General features: G+C 38.2%; 1 protein-coding gene across 3 annotated transcripts in view; it reads left to right on the top strand.

Annotated features, from left to right (window-relative positions):
* Window positions 1-19,829, top strand: part of CNTNAP2 (contactin associated protein 2) — a 1,249,274-nt gene that overhangs the window by 873,532 nt on the left and 355,913 nt on the right. For all 3 annotated transcript variants that reach the window (XM_052795237.1, XM_052795244.1, XM_052795253.1), the window contains one exon: window positions 13,615-13,815. In XM_052795237.1, the coding sequence (XP_052651197.1) occupies window positions 13,615-13,815 (201 nt within the window). The remainder of the gene's footprint in view (window positions 1-13,614; window positions 13,816-19,829) is intronic.

The following is a 19,829-nucleotide window of genomic DNA, read 5'->3' as shown; positions in this document are numbered from 1 at the left end:
CTTTGCAGTAAACCACGTTAGAATATCTCTAGATGTTTTCTCCAGTCACCCTTGCATCTGTAGAAAATGAAAAGCTAGCCCAGTGTGCAACTGCAGAGAAAATATCTAAACAATAAAATAAAAAAATACCTTGTGAAGTCTGCCCCCAGGAGAAGGTTCTTGATTTGCTCTGTTTCAGTAGAGGAAAAACTTTATCATTGACATTTAAGGTAGCCTATCAATTCGCCAAGTAATAGAAACATTTCCTCTTGTGTGACTACTTTCTTTTGTTTCTTCCCCTTCTTTCCTCCTGTCCCACCTCAAGCTCTGGAGTGTCATATAAGAGAATATAGGAATGAAAGTCTATGTCATGTTGTCCTCTTAATGTATTTCAAGTGCTTATAGTTGGAGCATGAGCACCACAGAATCCATACATCAGGCAACTAAATGTGCACTGACCTCAAAGAATGAGAACAAATTGGCATTTGAGAGTGACATAGCAGAAGTAGTTGAAAAGAAAGCAGAATCTTTGTTTTGCCAAATTATTTAGCCTAGGAGGAGGAGAAAAATCCTGACCTCATCTGCAATCAGAAAATATTCCTCATTTGTTGGAAACTGAGCTCTGAACAGAAATTAGAAAACAACAAATTTTTTTAGAACTCTTTGTGCATTGCAGGATGCTGCAAGCCTGTATTTCAAGAAATAAGTCCATAATCGGGGGAGAAGAAAAAAAGGAAGGTTGGAAATAGGATGATGAGGGGCACCATCTACCTTAAACTGTTACTGTGAATGTTAGAAGCAAACATTTAGTTCTGGATTCACTCCCCCACACATGTGCGCTACTGGAGATGTGAGGAACTCGTCACAAGCTGCTTCAGGCCAGTGATATGCTTCAGTTATCCCTAGAAAATTGATCCTGTAGAGAACATCATTGAAAGCCCAAACAAAGCTTGTGTTTTGTGTAAAACTTTTATTTCTGCATTTGGTCACTTCAGGCAGATTAAGGCTAGACAGTTAATTTACCCCTGAAATGATGGGAGAACTTGTTGGGGTTTTTAAAATTTTATTTTGATGGTAATATTTTCTGCAGGGTTTTTCTGTTGTTTGGGGGGGTACAGATGTTGGGGGTGTGTGTGTTTCTGCCTACCCCCTACATCACTGGGAAATCTTCTTTATGCTTCTGTGGGCTTTGAGGAGCAAGCCCAGTGATCCAGCTGTACTGCTTCAAAGCCTGGAAGGTGCGAGTCACTAGGTTCAGGTGGGGATTTCTGGTATACAGAAATAGTTTTTCATATGTTCTTCCCCCTTAAGGCGCTCTTGTTCTTAAACAACACTTCAAAGAATGGTTTCTCAGCAAGTCATATTCAGAGTTGGTTGTTTCTAACTGCTAGTACTGTCTTGTCTTTTTGACAGACAGTGGGGCTAGGAAGAAAACCACTTACTGTTCTAAATATTCTTTCTGTTGGAACTAAAAGATCACACAGCAGATTAGTTTAAAGGAAACATTTAAAATCCTGTTCAGATGGCAAATGGTGTATTAAGTTCACTTATTACTGAGATGATAGATAATCAAGTGATGAAAAGATTACAGACAATTTTTAAAAGAGAGAAGAGAGATTCATTTCACTCTAGAATTCCCAACCAGTATTCAGGGTGCAGTGCTGCACGCTCATGTGTAATTCTCTAAATTAATTTACCTAGAAGGGCAGGTTAGCTCTGGTGTCACTATTCCTGTTAAAAAATCAGGCTTTCTTGCTTCTTCCTGTATGCTCTGGCAGGTGTTTTTTTAAAACAAATTATTTGGGCAATGAGTAAGCTGCAGTAGACATCCATTTTGATCTGTACATATGCATACACGGAGAGGGAAAGTACTGCTGGTGCAGTTTCCCTACACATGCAGGAGGTGTACAGAATGACTATCCCATGACTTCCTCTCCAGACTTACTAACAAGTTAGTGCAGATTATGTAAGAGTGTGAATTTATGGTGTTATGGAGAGCTTGTGTGAATGCTGGTTTTGAACACTTCTAGTGAATCCCAAGATTACATACATGTTTGCATTTTATCAGTTAGAATTAGTCTTAGTGCTTTTCTACAGAAGAAAACAAATGTGCAATAACTATGATGTGCATTTAAAATAGAAAAGGACTTAAATCTGTGATCATCTGGGAATTGGCCATTTTTTTATCTCCAAGGCCACAGAAAGCAGCACTTCCTCTGAAAATATGGCAGTCAATTGGAAGATGCTATGAAGAGACCGCTTAGATTCATGAAAATCAAGGAGGAATTTTCCTGGGAGAACCAGAGTTGGTTGCAACCTACTGAGATTCTCTCTTGCGCCATAGCATCAGAAACTGAAGAATGGTTGAAATAAATTTGTTACAACTTAAAAGCAAACCAACGATAGCATTCCACATGGTTTAGTAAGCAGAGTCCAGCCAACAGGGGCAAAAGATAAGGAGTCTGTGAGACCTTGTGCAGTGAGTGGGGAACTACAGCTGGAGAACTTCCACAGAGCAAAATTTCACATTTGGAATGGAAACCTGTAAACATGCAAGCCAGGTCTCTTGTTTAGTGACTCTCAACTGCTAAGTGTAAGGATCTCCCTCCACTCACGTACTGTAAGCCAAGTCTGCCTCATTTCAGACAAATGATACATCTAAGATACAACGCAGCTTGGCATTTCAATGTCATGTTAGGGGTCTGTGTCTGCTTTTATTGTGTTTTGAGTTCATGTTTATGATCCAGAATTAACACTCTTTCTATGCTTCCTGCTTTAGGGCTTTTTCTATTTGCTAAGCCCAAGTTTTCTTTTTTGAGGGATCCTGAAAATGCTGGCTTTATCTAGTATGTGTCAGGACATGCTTCCCTGAGTGGGAACTATTGAGGTAATGATCTTCCATTATCCTAGATGAGATTTATGAGACTGACTCTGCACACACTGAAGCATTCAATAGTAAGCAGTTTAAGAAAATCAGTGAGAATAAATTATTCCCTTCCAAAAATTATTATTGTGGGTTTTGCCAAAGCAGTATCCTAAACCTCAAGATATGTCTCCAAAGAGACTAGCTTTTTTTCTCCACTTTGGGATGCACTTGTGCATCATAAATAGAAATCACTGTAGATTTTCTTTCAGACCAGCATTGTCTGACTGCAATGGAATAAACCTGTCAGTAGTCATAAAAGAAAATCAAATATGTTTGTCAGTAGTAATAGGACAAAATACTGTCACAAAACAATGGGGAATGGTGATGTTGTAAATTACTGTATCAGAGATCTAGGACCATCACTGCTCAGTTGGACTCCCTTTTTCTTAGCAATAGTCTGTGGAGAGGAATTAGTGCTCTCACAGAGGCATGGATATTCCACAGAAACTGCTTGGCAGGCAAGTTAGAGGAATTAGAAAGGCAAAGCTGACTTAGATCTCCAAGGCCTGAGCATGCAGAGTTCTCTCCCTTGCACTTAATACTTATGGGTCTAGATCAAATATGTTTCTGTCAGAAGCACTGGCTTCTACCTGAAGATGCTTTATTGCTAATATTGTTCTGGTAATTACCACAGAACTGTGCTGAAATGGTTACTCTTACTTGTGCTGTAGTGAGCATCTAATGAACAAACAGCTGAGCCAATTGGATGCTAACCAAAAGCTGTACTGAGACTATTCAGGTGACTGACATCTCTGCTAACAGAGTAGATACAAATGAGGTAGGTAGACTCACAAGTATTTCTGGTCAAAAGTTGTTATTAGCAAAAGGCCTTACTCATGAACTTGCTTTGTGCACTGGCGCACAATCACAGCTTCCTTGTCTGTCTCATTGCATAAACTAGATTACTTAGAAATTACAGATCTATGGGAATTAAAAAAAAAAAAAAGACACTAACCTACTTAATTAACATTAATATTCAGAAGGTCTTCTGACATTCATTTCAATCTTTACCACAGTTTACTGGAGCTCTGAGTGGTTGCCTCACTTCTGCCTGACACTTTTGCCATAATGGTCACAGATTTTTGCTACAACTGTCACGTTAATATTAAAACCATGTTACCTAATGCCCAACTGTATTGCAAACCTACGCTTTCAAATGCTTTGCAGGGCTTTGTGGCATCTCCAGTGGAAGAGAAGTGCTGCAGATGCCAGAGACCAGCAACCACATTTTTCATTAAATCAGGGATAGAAGAATCAAATTAAAGTAGCTGCTGTTTCAGCCTTCTTGCTAGGCAGAAGTTGCTGATCAATCTTATGGGTTTTAGTATTAGACTAAGAGCCAAACCTAGACAATTTTTCAAGATTAGGTCTTAATATTTTCAAATCAAATAATATTCCCTGAAGGTGTAGCTAGAACAAAGATATTATCTAATATCCCTTGGAGTTACTTCCCTTCCTCCCCTGTCCTTTTGTTTCCAGTCCATATTGGTCTGGTAAACATCTGCTGTTAACTCAGTTGCTAACACTTGGGTTCAAAAATATTTTGAACTAGCATTTTAATGCCAACATCAATTTTAAGTCTCTTCACATTCCACTGCAAAATTGACATTTGCAAATCTCAGGTGAGATTGTCAAAACACTCATTAACTTCAATCAAACCTACATTTTTCAGTTTTATAAACCAACTGCAGCTCCTTTGAAGTCCTTAGCAGAATTAGTTTCAAATTGCTCTATATAGTTTTAAACTTTTATATATATACACACATATAGAGAGGCTAAAAAAAAAAAAATGGGGAAGGAGGGAAAAGAGCACTCTCTGTAATTTTTGTCTACTGTAGTTTTTTTCCACATCAATTGTATACATCAGATATTTTGTCTACAAAATTGCTGCAAAAAATGCTTATTTAATCACATTGCTAATGACTGTTGTGGTGCTATCCCACACAATTCAACAGAAATTGAAATACCAACTATGTTTGTATCAGAAAATAAAATGGGAGATCTCATCATATGAGATGATTACAATTGTAATTTTTATCTTCCCTAGAAGGCAGTCCACTTTTAAATGTCTTGTATAGTTTCTTGAGTGATTTGTAGTGTAGCATATTGTAGAACACATTGCAGTAATCTAATTTGAAGTGACAAATGCACTGATGATGGCAAAAATCATGATGTCTAGTAAAGAGCTATCTCCAGGCTGACGTGTGAAGGAAACGCATTTCTAAATGTTGATGCAGTACAGTTGTCACATAGTAGGTAGCAATCCAATAGAGCCTGCAGGCATCAATTCTTAACAACAAATGCAGAGCACCCAGCAGCAGATGGAGATGGATATAATTTTTAATACATCCCCCCTGTCTTTGTCATAGGTATTGCCTTACATTTATGTTCACTGAGCTTACAGCTAACTATCCCATCCTTCCATGTTATCTGAATCCTAGATATGCACTGCTGGTTTAAAGAAGACACAGATGAGAGGTATCTGCAGTGTAGTACTGGTCATCAGCACAGACCACTTATCCTTGCTCGTCTTCCTACAAGTTCATGCCAAGTATGTGTGCCAGACAGGAAGAGACTTGGAATAAAACTATTGTCAACCAGCAACGTTTTAGGTAAAAAGTAATTAGCCACTATTGTGTTAGTGATCAAGACGACTGCCATCTAGAAGAAAGGCCATCAGCTTGAAGGTTAAAGTTTCTAGCATGTCCATTTTGCCTATGGCTGATGGACAGAGCACACCATGAATATTGGTGTGGACTTGCAATCTTTCTTTTCAGACTTGTAAATTATGACAGTTATCAAAGGAATATGAATTATTTGATATGCTCAGGTTTTCTCAAAACCATCTTCTCTGATGCGTCAACCAGGAATCGAGGTGTGGTTGAGTATGATGAAAGTAATCATACCAGATGACATTTATCAAGGCTGTCAGCCAAATTTTAGGTAATGAAGGTGCATCCATCAAAAAAGCCACTGATCTATTTCATCAGAGAGAGAGAGAGAGAGAGAATGAACCTTTCTGAGAAATAAAACTCTTTTCTAATTTCTTGAAAATATCTAATAAAATAGTATCTTAAGAACATAAGCCCATTAATGCCAAAAAAGTTAAACTCTAATAGTGATAACTGTAACTGTAGATTAAAGTAAAAGGGAAAAATATGTTCATACCTGTGGAATACATGCAATATGTTTTCTGAGGTTTATTTTCCAAACTTGTTTCCAGTTAATTATCATTATCTAAGATTACTTGATTTGCATGTCAGAAGCAAGTTTTCTTGCTTGAGTTAGCATCAAGCAAATGAGTGAGGGAAGTTCAATAACAGGAGAAACTGAGTATTTGGAAAATAGCTAGTGACATAGTGTTAAATACTATCAGCACCATCACAAAATATGTTGAGTATAGCTGGTGATCAAGGAACTTTTAAAATTCATTTCACTTTTTATTAGTGAATCATTACTAATCATTATTAATTAATTATCTTATTAGTCAACCATTTCACTTTTTATTAGGGAAAAACAACTAATGAGTGGGCAGGACTGTAAATAAGTCATTGCAATTGAAAGGTGTTCTCAGCAAAGTAAATTATGGCACTTCAATTCCTTTTGAGGAAACAGGTGGCCATTTCCCTTTTTTTAAAAAAAAGGTAATTCTTAAATTAATGAACTTAATCTTACTATAATATCTATCTGTGGGAGAGGAAGTGCTTCACCATAGAGTAACATATAGACTAAATTACAGGGAACCTATTTTCTCTATAATTGGATTAAATGTCTTAGCAGTTTGGTTCTAATTAGATTGTTCTTAGTGAAAACCATTATGAATTCTATTAAGAATCTATGGTTACTGCTTTTCTGCATTCTATTCAAAGAAAATTAGTCTCCTCCTTCACTGGTAAAAACAAAATAATGAAAGAACTATTATTTCATATCTATTTTCCTGTACAACTGGAACTCTCTGCGTAACATTAACAAAGAGCTAAGAAGAAATGCATTTGAGTGAAGAAGTGGTCATCTGGGAGAGCTTATCTTCCTGATGTGTTAGCAATTAGCTGGTGTTGGTACTCTGTCCTCCAGTGGGAAAGCTAGTATCAGCCTATGAATGCGGTAAGGAGCTCTTATGCTTCCATGTGTATGGGAAGTATTTAGTCTCTTCTGCTGAAGGCAAAAGTCACTTTGTCTTTAAAATATGGACAGTTAGAGGGGAAGAGAGAGGATAGAGTGGGACAGGTGCTACGTTTTCAATGCATACATTACTTTTCTGGTTCACCTTGCTACAAAAACACAGCTTACTGCAAATCTACATTGAATTCTGTTCTCCACTTAAAACTAGGATTCAACGACATTGTTCATAAGGAAAGTATAATGGGTCCATCCCAAATTTATAGCACTCATCTCAACGACAGAAATCCTTTTTTGAGACTTCACAAGAAAATAACTTTCTTACACTGGGGCTAAGAAGTGTTTGGGGGCTTTTAAGTGATCTTTTTAAAAATCAGTCTTTCTTAGAATAAATTAATAATGGAATAATGCGGACTGTTCCAACTTTCAATATATCTGAAATTAATTGAAATCTGTGCATAGGATTAACTTTGGGCAAAAATGGAATGCATTTAATCCAATTAGCAATGATGCTTTACCATAGTATGATTGTATAATCTATTCTTCAGTCAGGTCAGCAGATCAGGTAATTCTTGTCTTCTCAATGTTATTGTGATATCAAAAGAAACTATTGCTATCCAGCCTAGCTCCTTAAACTACATCACAGCTGAGAAGTCTCTTGGGTTTTATGAGCTAATGATGTGAGACTGACCATAAGCGCCAATTGTACATAAATGTGAAGATTTCTACTACGTACTTTTTTTGCTCAACTCCCATGTCTTTTCCCAAAGTTCTGTGGCTCCATACGAGTTTGAAATTCAAGGCCAAGCCCAGCACTTATATTGGTTGGCTGGACTACTCATTGGACTAGGGTATTTTGACTAGCCTCAAAGAAAACACTACACAGCAGGCTAAGGTGCAGATGCGCATTATCAGAGCCCCCAGGAAATGGTGGCTGTCCCATGCAATATTGCAACCCCCCCCTTTTTTTCTCTCCTTTACTTTAAATTTCTCTTACATCCTTTTCTGTAATCTTATTGCATGTTTGTAATTTAAAACATACTTAGATTTCCTTTAAACATAAGCTTTTATCTTCCTGTTAATATATCTGCAATAAAGAAATATTATGAGAATACTATAATTATCTTTAAATTATTAATAACTACTCTCAACATGAATTCATTTTAATACAGTTTTTAATTTGAATAACAAAGGTCATAAGCACATAGAATATTTTATAAATGATGCTACTTAATAGCATTATAATTGTTAAGTGATGTCTGTTCTTTATAGGTGTGTTTGGCTGTACAGAAGTCATATACACAGCTCTGACCAACCAATTGTCTCTAAACAGTTGTGGTTAGAAATAGCCATATGTTACGCTTTCTTAAAATAACTGCCAGTGTATTAGGGGAATACTGATACCAATATTGTGGTGACTGTAATTGCCAGGAATATATATCGAATTACAGTTAACTAGGACAGATTTTTCATTTCCATGTACCTTAAATGAGATTTCTGTCTACTATTGACAGAAAATGAGGGGTAGCTTTTCTTGCAGATTTTGATATATTAACTATGACTGCCACATTCTTTTCTCAGCTACATGGGAATAATTCCATAAATGGTGATGATACAAGTATTTGAGATAGTATGAATTATCTGTGTTACCTTTTATGTAAGGGAAGTGGGCTGCAAGCAGGTTACTAATTCAATCTTTCTGAAGAGTGGTCTCAACTCACAAGCAGTTTCTGAGAAACTGGAACCATAAATTAAGAAGTTGGCATTATTTTCAAGCTATAAATGGCTAGTTGATTTCCATGGGAAGTATTATCACAGTAACAAATAGTTAAGACTAAAAGGGAAAAAGCAGTTTGTAATCGGCACACAGTACATAAGGTTAAGATTCCTGCCTGGCAGCTTTCTCCTTTAAGCCTTTTCAGACATCTGAAGGACAGCCCCAGTAGTATACCTATATGAGATGAGGAGTCTGCTCTTTGTGGGGAGGGGAGACGGATTTTGGGCTGTGTCCATGTTACACTGTCGATGTGGTTTTCCAGCCAAGGTTTTCCTGTCATTCCAGACTGTCTCAGTCCATGCCTCATGGCAGGACTTTTCAGTTAAATCAGAAAAATGCATGGAGACTGTAAAATATGCCACCCAGACAAGGAGCTTCCTTCCTGTACAGCAGCCACAGCTTTTCCTCCACACTCTCTCTGTGCCTGACCTGCAGGCACAGATCTTTCAGCTTCCAGATTTTGGACAAGCCAGCTTGCTGAATGCCAAGGAATTGTCAGCCTCTATGTGTCCCTTGCTTCTATCCTGTGCGCACTGTGAGTCTGACATAACTGATTTCAGGCTTTCTGGTGGGAGTGACCCGTGCATCGGTAAGCCAGTAAATTTTTCGTTACTATGAGCAAGTGCTCTTCAGTCATTTGAGCCACTCTATCAACAGGTTAGTTGCAGGTGAAATGGGAGCTAGATTTCCTTCCAGTAACTGGCCAGGTATACCCTAATCAATCTCCCATCATCTTCTAGACAGCAGAAAGAGATTGAAATGCTTTTCTAGAAATGGTTATTGACTTTATTCACATATATATATAATAGATCCATTTCAAGGTGCAAAAAACCTTTATCTGTTAGTAGTACTTGTACTTAGAAAGATCCTGAAGTGGTTCAGAGGATACATTTGACTGACATAAAGGCAACCTAGATCCATCCACAAGTATGTTTCTATCATCTTCTTCAATACAGTGTGCCACAGTAAAGCCTGAAACTCCCTCACCGGGAGGGGAAGTGTCAGGGCTGCATTGGCTAGAAGCCAGTAACCAAAAGGAATGCCTTCACAGACATAATGCCTAACGCAGCTCCTATTGCTAATGACATTCCTATGGCTTCCTAATGGCTAGTCCAGGAGTCTTTGCTGGCTCAGAAATCCAAGATGAGGCTCTAACTGGCCTAGTGCATACCTCGCTAACACATTAGAGCTCTTACATGTACAGTGTTTTCTGCCAAAACTGAGACATTACTGTCAGTGAACATATAAACTATATCAATCCTTTCTTGAAAATGAATCTGCAGTAAACTCCCATCCCAGGCTCTCAACAAAACTGTGTTGTATTCTCTGTATAACTTGACAGGTGACAATTATAAATTTTTCCTTGGTACTTGGGAGTGGGATTAAAGCAATACAGAAATAAGAATTCCTCTTCTTCCTTTCCCTTGGCTTTTTTTTAAATTATTTTTTTCTTGGTACAAGAATAGTATTGTGTTTGATATAGAGCTTTGGACTAAGGATATGAATATTAAAATAATAACCATCTTGTATCACCTGCTGAATTTCATCTCATTTGGCTGGTGATGCATACTCCCTGTGGACGATCCGTCTGCTTTGCTTACCTTATCTCTGAACGTTTGATTAGAAAGACTTGCACCATATCAGTTACAAACACATGAGTCCACATGACTCCGTGTAATCCAAAATAGCCTGACACTATGCAGTGAAAATTAAGACCGGAAAATAAGGTGGAGTACAGGGTCCTGGAGATAAGAATAATCATAACATGGAAAGGTAACTTTACTCTGGGTCACACCCAAAACTCATCAGTGTACGTAAGCACATTTCTGTGAACTTGGTAAAGAAGTACTGAAGCATTTTCAAGTATGCCTCAGTTTATCAAAGTATTTTCATGTATTTAAAATATTGAAGAGCAGTGTCAGGCCACAAGTTTTGGAATGACTCAGATATTTGCATTAACAGGTATGAGATTTACATAGATTAATTGAAAACATACTGCTATATACTACATTTTATGGTTTTTATTGCTGTAAGGCACATCTGTCAGGTGAATTAGTATCCTCTGAAACTGCCAGATGATCTCCTTAGAGAATCAGTTCTTGTGATAAATACAGCAAAGTTAGCAGCATGGCATGTTTTCGCCTCTCAATCTCTGGAAGGACGACTGTGGTCAGTGGTGTTGCTCTACAGGAACAGCTGAACTGTCTGGGGCAAAGGCCTGCATGGGTCACCCAGGAAACAGGGCTTTTGTGCAAGCCAGTTAAAGACACCAGAATAGATTCTTACAGATTTTTTTAAAGTTTCACATTTCCTATTCCAAGTCCAAAACATGTTTCTTTGACTTGGCCCTCAGTAGTAGAAGTATATAAAACAGCAGAAAGAAAATTTAGAAGAAAAACAGAAGAACAACTTAAAATAAGAACTATACATGATAAATATTAGTGACAAAACCTGATGCACTTCTGGGAATGTTTGTTTAGCTTTGCTAAAGGATAATCTATAGAAAAAAGAGAATTTTCTGGGTTTTATTTACAGAGGAGGATTGACCTATGTCAGTCCTTGGCTATTTGAGATGGATGATATGAGTAGTATCAGCTGAGATTGTGGTTTTTTACACTGGTAGCTAGTCAGCTTGAATTTAAAAGTTCTTAACACCCAAGTGATTGATAGAATAGTATTCTTACAGGAAGACAGTTTCACTAATATTGACTGAATCTTCATTGTTTTAATTCTGAAACCCTACGTCTTTCTCAGATAAAATTTTTTTCATTTTGGTTCTGTGGAATGTCCCTCTAAAAAACAGTAATGGTTGGTCTATAACAGGAAAATTTCTGTGCCTTTTCTTTATTTCCTTTCTAATCTACCTTCCAACTTCCACAGATCTTCCAACAAGAGGAGTGTGGAGTGTGTCGTTTCATTATTATGATATCTCATCTTAAATCTCCTCTGGTAACTACTGACAAATGGCACACATTAACACTTCTAGTGACTTGCTGTTCAGTAGTTTAAAGCAGTATAATGCATACAGAGTCTGTTGTAGGCTGGTTATTACACACTTTTTCCATGTGCACTAGGCTGTGGGAAGTGTTCAGATTCAGCTGATGCTGCTGTATTTCTTATCACCAAAATCAGGTTGTTCTTCCCCCTTCCTTTTGTCTTTTCACAACGAAACAGAAGCTTTTGTAGTTCCATTGTCTCCTACTTCTATTATTTCTTATGTTGATATGTACCATAACCACAATCAATGAGGTCATATGGTGCTGCTATTGTAAAATATTCCAGTCTCAATAAGCAGTAATTTTGGTTTACCCTAGAAACACAGCTTGGGTAAAAATGTGAAAACCTTGATAAACTGCAGTGTTTTTAGTATTAATCACAAAGTAATGTAATCACATAAGAATCTGGTACATCGCTGTTGTTACAGTACTGCAAAGCAGTGTTGCTCGCCAGCCCACAGCAACTTACCATGTGTTTTGAGTTTCTGTGGCAGGGTTTTTGGTAGTGGGGGAGGGGCTGCAGGGATGGCTCCTGTGAGAAGTTTCTAGAAGCTTCTCTGGCTCCAAGTCGGACCTGCCTCTAGCCAAGGCCAAGCCCATCAGCGATGGTGGTAGCACCTCTGGGAGAACAGATTTAAGAAGGGAAACCTGCAGTGAGTGAGGGGATTGGAACGTGAGAGGAATCCCTGTGCAGATACTGAGGTCAGTGAAGAAGGAGGGGAGGAGGTGCGCTGGAGGAGGGGATGCCCCTGCAGCCCGTGGTGAGACGGCAGGCTGTTCCCCTGCAGCCCATGGAGGGGAGTGGGGGAGCAGATGCCCACCTGCAGCCTGGGGAGGAGCCCACGCCAGAGCAGGGGGATGCCCCCCAAGATGGCTGTGACTCCATGGGAAAGCCCGCACTGGAGCAGTCTGTGACTGAAGGACTGCAGCCCGTGGGAAGAACTCACGCTGGAGAAGTTCGTGGAGGACTGTCTCCCGTGGGAGGGACCCCACAGTGGAGCAGGGGAGGAGTGAGGAGTCCTCCTCCCCCTGAGGAAGAAGGAGCGGCAGAGACAAGGTGTGGCGAGCTGACCCCAACCCCCGTCCCCTGTTCCCCTGCGCTGCTGGAAGGGAGGAGGTAGAAAGAACCAGGAGTGGAGTTGAGCTGTGAAGGAGGGAGGGGTGGGGGGAAGGTGTTCTAAGGTTTGGTTTGTGTCCTTGTTTTGATTTGATTGGTAGTCAATTAAATTGATTTTGGTTTTTCCCCAAGTTGAGCCTGTCTTTTGCCCATGACCATAAGTGGTGAGTGATCCCTCCCTGTCCTTGTCTCGACCCACGAGCCTGCCTTTATATTTTCTCCTCATCCCACGGTGGCTGGGGGCAAGGGGGGAGTGAGGGAGCGGCTTCGTGGTGTTTTGTTGCTGCCTGGGGTGAAACCACGACACCATGCACAGTGAATTTTCCTCACATAGAAACCTTGAATCTTCAGTGCATCAGCCTTGTGTCCTCCTAATCAATTTCTGATCAAAGCTAATCCTTATTAGTTCCATATGTCACTATTAACATCAGTTGTTCAAGGAAGTCTCCTCACACAGTATATTGGTTATCAAAACTACAAAGGCAATCTGGGTTTCTTCCTTTCATCATTTCATAGTTGTTGGAACTATGCTCTTAACATGATGACTTCTCATGTGCAATGCCCTTCTTCTCCACTACCCCCTCAAAAAATACCTTGCAGAACATTTTTATCTTTTGTCAAAGGCCTAGATTTATTTTAATTCAGTTCCACTGTCTGTCTTTTACCAATTCTTGTCTTGTCTTTTTCCCCTCTTTTTCAGAGGATAAAGTATGGACAACTGTGTACCATGATCTGCAAATGCAGACTTCTGTGGGAGGCAACAGCCTGGAGAAGTTATCTGTACTGCAGCTCAACTACAGTGCAACGATGGACCAGATTTCTGCCATTACCAGTAGTGCTGAATACTGCGAGCAGTTTATCTCCTATTCTTGCAAGATGTCCCGGCTGCTGAATACACCAGGTAGGCTAAGAATGGGATATTAATTAAATATAGTGTTAAAGAACGTCATCTGAACAATTCAACAGGTATTGTTGTCAGACCTCTCCATTCAGTGAACATACTTCTTTGTTCTCCTTCATTAAGGTTCACAAAGAGGTAAATAATTGAAAATACAGAAGAAATTATTTTCTCAGGAAATTTTGCCTGTTTGCTTCCTACTAAAATGAATTTTCTTGCACCACAGATGTGTGTTCTCTCAGATCTGTTGCTCCTTAAAGCAGGAGGCTTTTGGTAAACAGGGTAACTTTGAAAGTTTAATCAATAGAGGCATTGAAAAAGTGCTTTTAACTTTATCCTGTTTTTCTGGTTGTCAGTTTTCATATGCTACAGTCAGCAAGGGCACTGGCTGAATGAGGGTTGGAATTTTCCCACTAATATCTCTGAAACAGTTTCTTAAACACAGCGTATTTGTGGGTAATCAGATGCCTTACACATTGTAGAGAATGCCATGGTCACTAATGTGGTGTGTGAGAAATATGATATGCTATTACCTACAAGTAGATTCATTATAAGTTTCTCCTTTTGCTGTGTAGCTTTACTGGAAGAGAACAGTCCTAGTACTGCTTGCTATATGTGCCTCCTCAACAAGTCTTACCTGTAACTGATTAAGACAGAAGTATTAGTTATTCCAGAATAATTAAAACAGCACATGAGGAAGGAATTCAGTTTTAGAAACTAGTACTTTATCTATGCTCTAATTGTGTATGATAGCATTTGATGTTAGATAAAACTTTAATGGTACTTAATGAAGACTGGTTTATAAGTGGAAACATACAACGCATTTTCATGATTGTGATATCAGTTCATTGTGATAGGAGCAATTAAAATGCATTTCAGATGAAACTAATGGCTGGCTGCTTACAGTGTTGCACTTTAAGCTGCTTCCCCACATGAATTTATTTTGGTATATTTTCTTATGGTGCTGTAGATAAGGATTCATTTAGCTTGCATGTGCATCTTATCCTTATTTCCATAAGCATTCTGTTAGTTAATAGATACTGTAATGCTTGTTACTCCTCTCCCTCCTCCCTGCTGTTTTTGAACTATTTCTAATGCATGGTTTGTCTCTGTTGCTATTATTTTGCTTAATTTACTATAGCACAAAGAATCTGCAAAGTGGAAAATTGTTTCTTCTTTCTTGGGCCTTAATGTATAGGATCCTGAATCACATTCATAATTAGAAGTATTGTGATTAGATCCTGCTGATGGATACAAGCTCCCTGCTTGCATATGCTTCAGAAAAGTAGTATATGGATGTATCTTTGGGCAGGTATTTAGAAGGCAAATTTGTTTGGGGATGGAGCTGGAGATAAAGTGCATAGAAAGCTCACAGAGCACTGTTAGATTCTCCTTTGAATGTGTAAGACTATTATTTCAGGACCAAGTTGTACTTGTTAGTATATATTTATATTACAATAAAAGAAATATATACTGTAATTGCAGACGTTTGCCTTAGCTTCTAGATTTAAAAGAACAATTAAGCAGCACACAAAATAATAACTTACTGAAAATTTCTTTAAGGAAAAATCAATTCCAGATATTTGCATTTTTAAGCTGCTTAGAAATGTTTGGATGTATTTTGCAGATCCCTCTTTCTTTATGTTTTTACCTTTTATATGAAAAGATAACTTCTCTTAGAAATTCTTTATAAGCCAGTTTTTTGGTCTGGAAAGTGAGTTTACGGAGATGTCCTGAGGTGGGTTTTCTTCCTTTAAGTGAGAGAAAGAAACAACAAAGGCAGACCATTTTAACCTAGACAGTAAGAAAAAAATCACACTGCAGTGTTTGCATAACACCTGTAATGGTTTGTACACATAGCACAGGAGTGATTTGTGTGTTAGTGGGGAAGAGGCCAATACATTTTCCTTCTAAGCTATGTGTCCTTGGCTTCAGTGCATGGCTTCCAAGCTAAGGAACTAATTTTTCATACCTTTCTCTGTTTCTTTTTTTTTTTTTTTGAGGATTGCCTTATTTGGTAAATTTATTATGACACCCTATTCAACTCACAGCACAGCTCCAAGTACTCATGTGGCTTCTTCCACCACAGAGCTTTCTATGTAAATCATTGCAGTATGGTGCCCACACAAAGAAATGAAAAAAAAAAAAAAATCAACATTTTTGTATTCCTCAGGAAGCAGAATCCCGGTTGTATTGAAGGCAGTGGTAAAACCTCTATAGACTTCATGGGATCAGGGTAGCATTTGTGGCCTTGACCACAGGTGCTTTTCTAGGTCACAACTTTTCTGTTACACCTTTCAGATGTTTAAGTAATCACTAAGAATAGACTAGTCCTTTTTTTTTTTAAATTGCATGAAAGAGAACAGAGAAAATGGAGAAAGTGCAGCAACTCAACTTTTTCACCTTTTTGCCTCCTGGGGATCACGTCACTTTACAACGTGATTCCTTCTCAGGGAGAAATTGCTAAGTTAACATGTTTAAACAAGTCAGGATTGAAGCTGTTTATTGATCTATTAATGGCAAGTGATTAACTAGCTATCAGTGAACTATAGCTCTTGCTGCTTCTAGTTCGGTATTTCCTGACAAGGTATAGGTACATACAATTGCACTAATATGTGTTCTGCTGCTAATAATAGCTTAAATAGGGGGGGGGTTTATGCAGTGGAAATAGCATCAAAATGTTCTGTTTGTGGGAAGCCTTCATATTAATAAACCTGTTTTGTTGTGGGGGTTTTTTGGCTACAGGCACAGTGGTTGAAGAATTGTCATTGTCACATGCTTTGAGAGCAACACATGAAAAGCAGTCTGTACAAACTGAGAATTCTCATTCTTCTGAGTTTTAGACTTTGAGTCTTTATTCCTTCAGGTCCATGTCTTTTTTTTTCATAATCATGGGCTTTCATCCAAGCAAAATAATATGTACATCCCAGACAACAGATTAAAATCATTGCCAACAATAGGGATTAGGAGTGATTTTACAGGTCAGAATGCCATTTCCTTTCCACGTAGTCTGAGGGAAGCTGGTAATAAGATGTTCCATGTAAAATAAAATCATAAGTGACTTCTGAAAACATACCAGAAAATGGGAATCTCATAAGACTATAGGATAATTCAGGTTTGAAGGGACTGCAGAAGGTCACCTGGTCCAATTTTCTGCTCAAAGCTAGATGAACAGTCCTTGTCTAGTAGTAAGTGAAGACTATCTGGAAATGCAATTTTCCTTCCTTACTGTTTTAGGTTTGGGTTTTTTGTTTGTTTTGAACTTGTAGCCCAATATGTTTTAAATTATGTTCAGACCTAGGGGTCTGTTTCAAAGCTTTAACAAAAGATCATCAGAAAACCAAAATTAGTCAAGATATCTCGGTGACTTTCTTAAGAAAGCGCAAAACCAGACACCTCTGCTGCAAATACAACACGTTATCACAATAGACAATAAATGTATAGGTACCCTGTAAATTTCTGGGGAAGCCATTTTCAAGCAGGGAGCCTGCAGTGGATGCAGTTGTCTCACAGTCTTTGTCAATTGACTACGTACTGAGGAGATCTGTGTCAGTTCCTGACTCTAATACAGATTTCCTCTATGACTTTAACAATTTATTTAATTTTTCTTTTTTTCTTCAGTTCGGTCAACATGAGGCTGACACTTCCTATTCCTGTATTCTCTATTTAGATAATACGTTTTTTAGAACAGGAATTCCTTTGTGAACGTGTAGTTATCAGCATGATAGAGGCTTGATCTTGGCAATCCAAGTAACTATTACTGTTAATAAATGAGTGAAATGATAAGCCCATGGATCATAATTGCAATTTAGTAACAGTGTACATGTATATGTAAATTTAAAAAAAAAATAAACACCAGACTTTTTGTTTTGTTTTGCTCTTTTACATTTACACCTCATATCCTCTTTTTTTCTTGTTTCCTTGGAAACTTCCAATTTGAGAAGATAATGATATGTTTAGTACTGAGGACATGCAGAAAGCTAGCTGTTTTCTGAGTTTGCAGTGCCCGTATACTTTCCAGTTGGTACAGGAGGTGATAGGACATTTCCCTCATTTGCAAACAGGAACTTGGAGATAGAAGAAAGTTCTTTTGTGCCCACTGGTTAACGACGGAAAGAGGCAATGCAGGATGTAGAATCACTTTGCTTTTATAGGAAGCTTCCCTTCTTTGCTGTAAGAAACAAAGTGATACAGAGGACAGTGATACAATATACTAATAGAATGCAGAATGCTAGTTAATAAAATTATATATCTTCATCCACTGTTGTCATTAGACTTCCTAATAACACCTGCTTGTGACTTCCTTGGTATGAAATTCTCCATGGGGCACTGATCTCAGCCTCCAAAATGGGGAGGGAACAGCATGCTGGTTCTGCCATTCTTCCCTTCATGCTGGGAATGAGACCCTGAAGAGAGGAGGGCTGCTGTGTTCACAGTATCTATGAGTCTGTCATTTCCCAGAGCTGTAGGAGCTGTAACAAATAATCAGAGTGTGGGAGCTAAAAGCATAGATACAGAGAACAGAACGAGATCTGTTGGTGTTGTGTTCCAGTTTTTATTCCTATTCATTGTGTCTGCAGGCAGCATATGAAAACCATAAAGCAGAGTTACTGCAGTACATGAATTACTGTTTCATGCCTGTTTGTTTTTGGAGGAAATGAGACAGCAGCTTCATGAATTCAGGAGTTTAACAGGTGAAATAGAAAACTTAATTTGCTGTTTGGTTGTTTTAGTTACAATAAAGCAATTGTAATACCAGTAGTAAATAAGACTTACGGGTAGACTGAGATAAAAACAAAGTTAAAAATTGCAATATGGTATTTTTCCTAAGTAGACATCCAAATCAGAACTTTATATATAAACTTTCACATCGCTAGACATTAGCTGATCTAGAATGCTAGTTGCAGATATAATTCCTGCTTAATAAGAGTTTTTGAAAAAGAGTCTGAGAGAGGAATGGGATTTCTGCAGTCCTACAGTGATGAATGGAAGCTGCTCCAAAACTTGCTCAGGCTTCAGTATTCAATTCTCAATGTTCTTTCAGAAAACATGCCTGTAAGCTTTCATGTATCTTGTCCAGCCTTAAGAAATTTATTGATTGATCCTTTCTTCTCTGTCAGTGTTCTAGAAAAGCTGATTTCAACTTCTAGTGATTTTTCAAGCACAAGGGTAGCAGGAACAATGTCCTTGCTCTGCTCTGATCTACGTGCTCATGTCCCAGAAGTGCAAACCAACAGCTTTTGGAGATTTCTTTTTTCCTTAGTCGTTGTCATGTTGCTATAGAACTGAAGCAGACATTAATTCATAGGTTAAATGTTTCTCATGAAATACATAGCAGTCCTCCTAAGTAAATGTTAGGTAGGTAAATGGTTAGTTAAGAGGTCATTTTTCCAGTCCAGTATTAATACACCCTTCTCTCATGTCTTTGTTTCACTCTGCACCTTCGCTTGTCTCTTAGCAATTCCTTTAAGGTGTTTTGGTACTGTGATCACTGAGTCTTTTAGTTTCACTTTATCTTCATCATTTTTTTAGCTGGTAAACTATTTTTGCTAATTTTCCAAGTTATCTTTGCTGTTGTGTAGGAATTAGACTTAATCCAGTTATCACTAGAGTGGAAAAGGTACATGTTGCTTTGGTGTTTGTTAGAAATAATAGTAGCTGATAAGAACTTTGTGAATATTAGATATCCTCTATGGAAAGTGTAACTGCAGTGCTATGAGCCCTAGTTTCTTTGCTATGCCTTTTTAAGGAAAAGTAGTGCATTTGAGTTTTAACTTTGCAGTTATAGCAGAATGTTCCAAACTGGTTGTTTCTCATACCCACTCTGCATATGTACTCTGCCTATTGCGGGAAAAGATTCACTATCTTTATTTCTTAAAAGAAAGATAGAGGAAGGTAATAATTACTCCACTCTTTGTACTGAACCCTGTTATATAAAAACTGTTTAAAACCATTCATGGTTATTGTTTTCACAGAAACAGTCAGAGGCATTTCTTCTTCATGAACTGAGGTTGTTC

The sequence above is a fragment of the Harpia harpyja genome, chromosome 1, assembly GCF_026419915.1.
Source record: "Harpia harpyja isolate bHarHar1 chromosome 1, bHarHar1 primary haplotype, whole genome shotgun sequence".
Lineage (NCBI taxonomy): Eukaryota > Metazoa > Chordata > Aves > Accipitriformes > Accipitridae > Harpia > Harpia harpyja.
The sequence above is the reverse complement of the archived record's forward strand: the minus strand, read 5'-3'. Positions and strand labels throughout refer to the sequence as shown.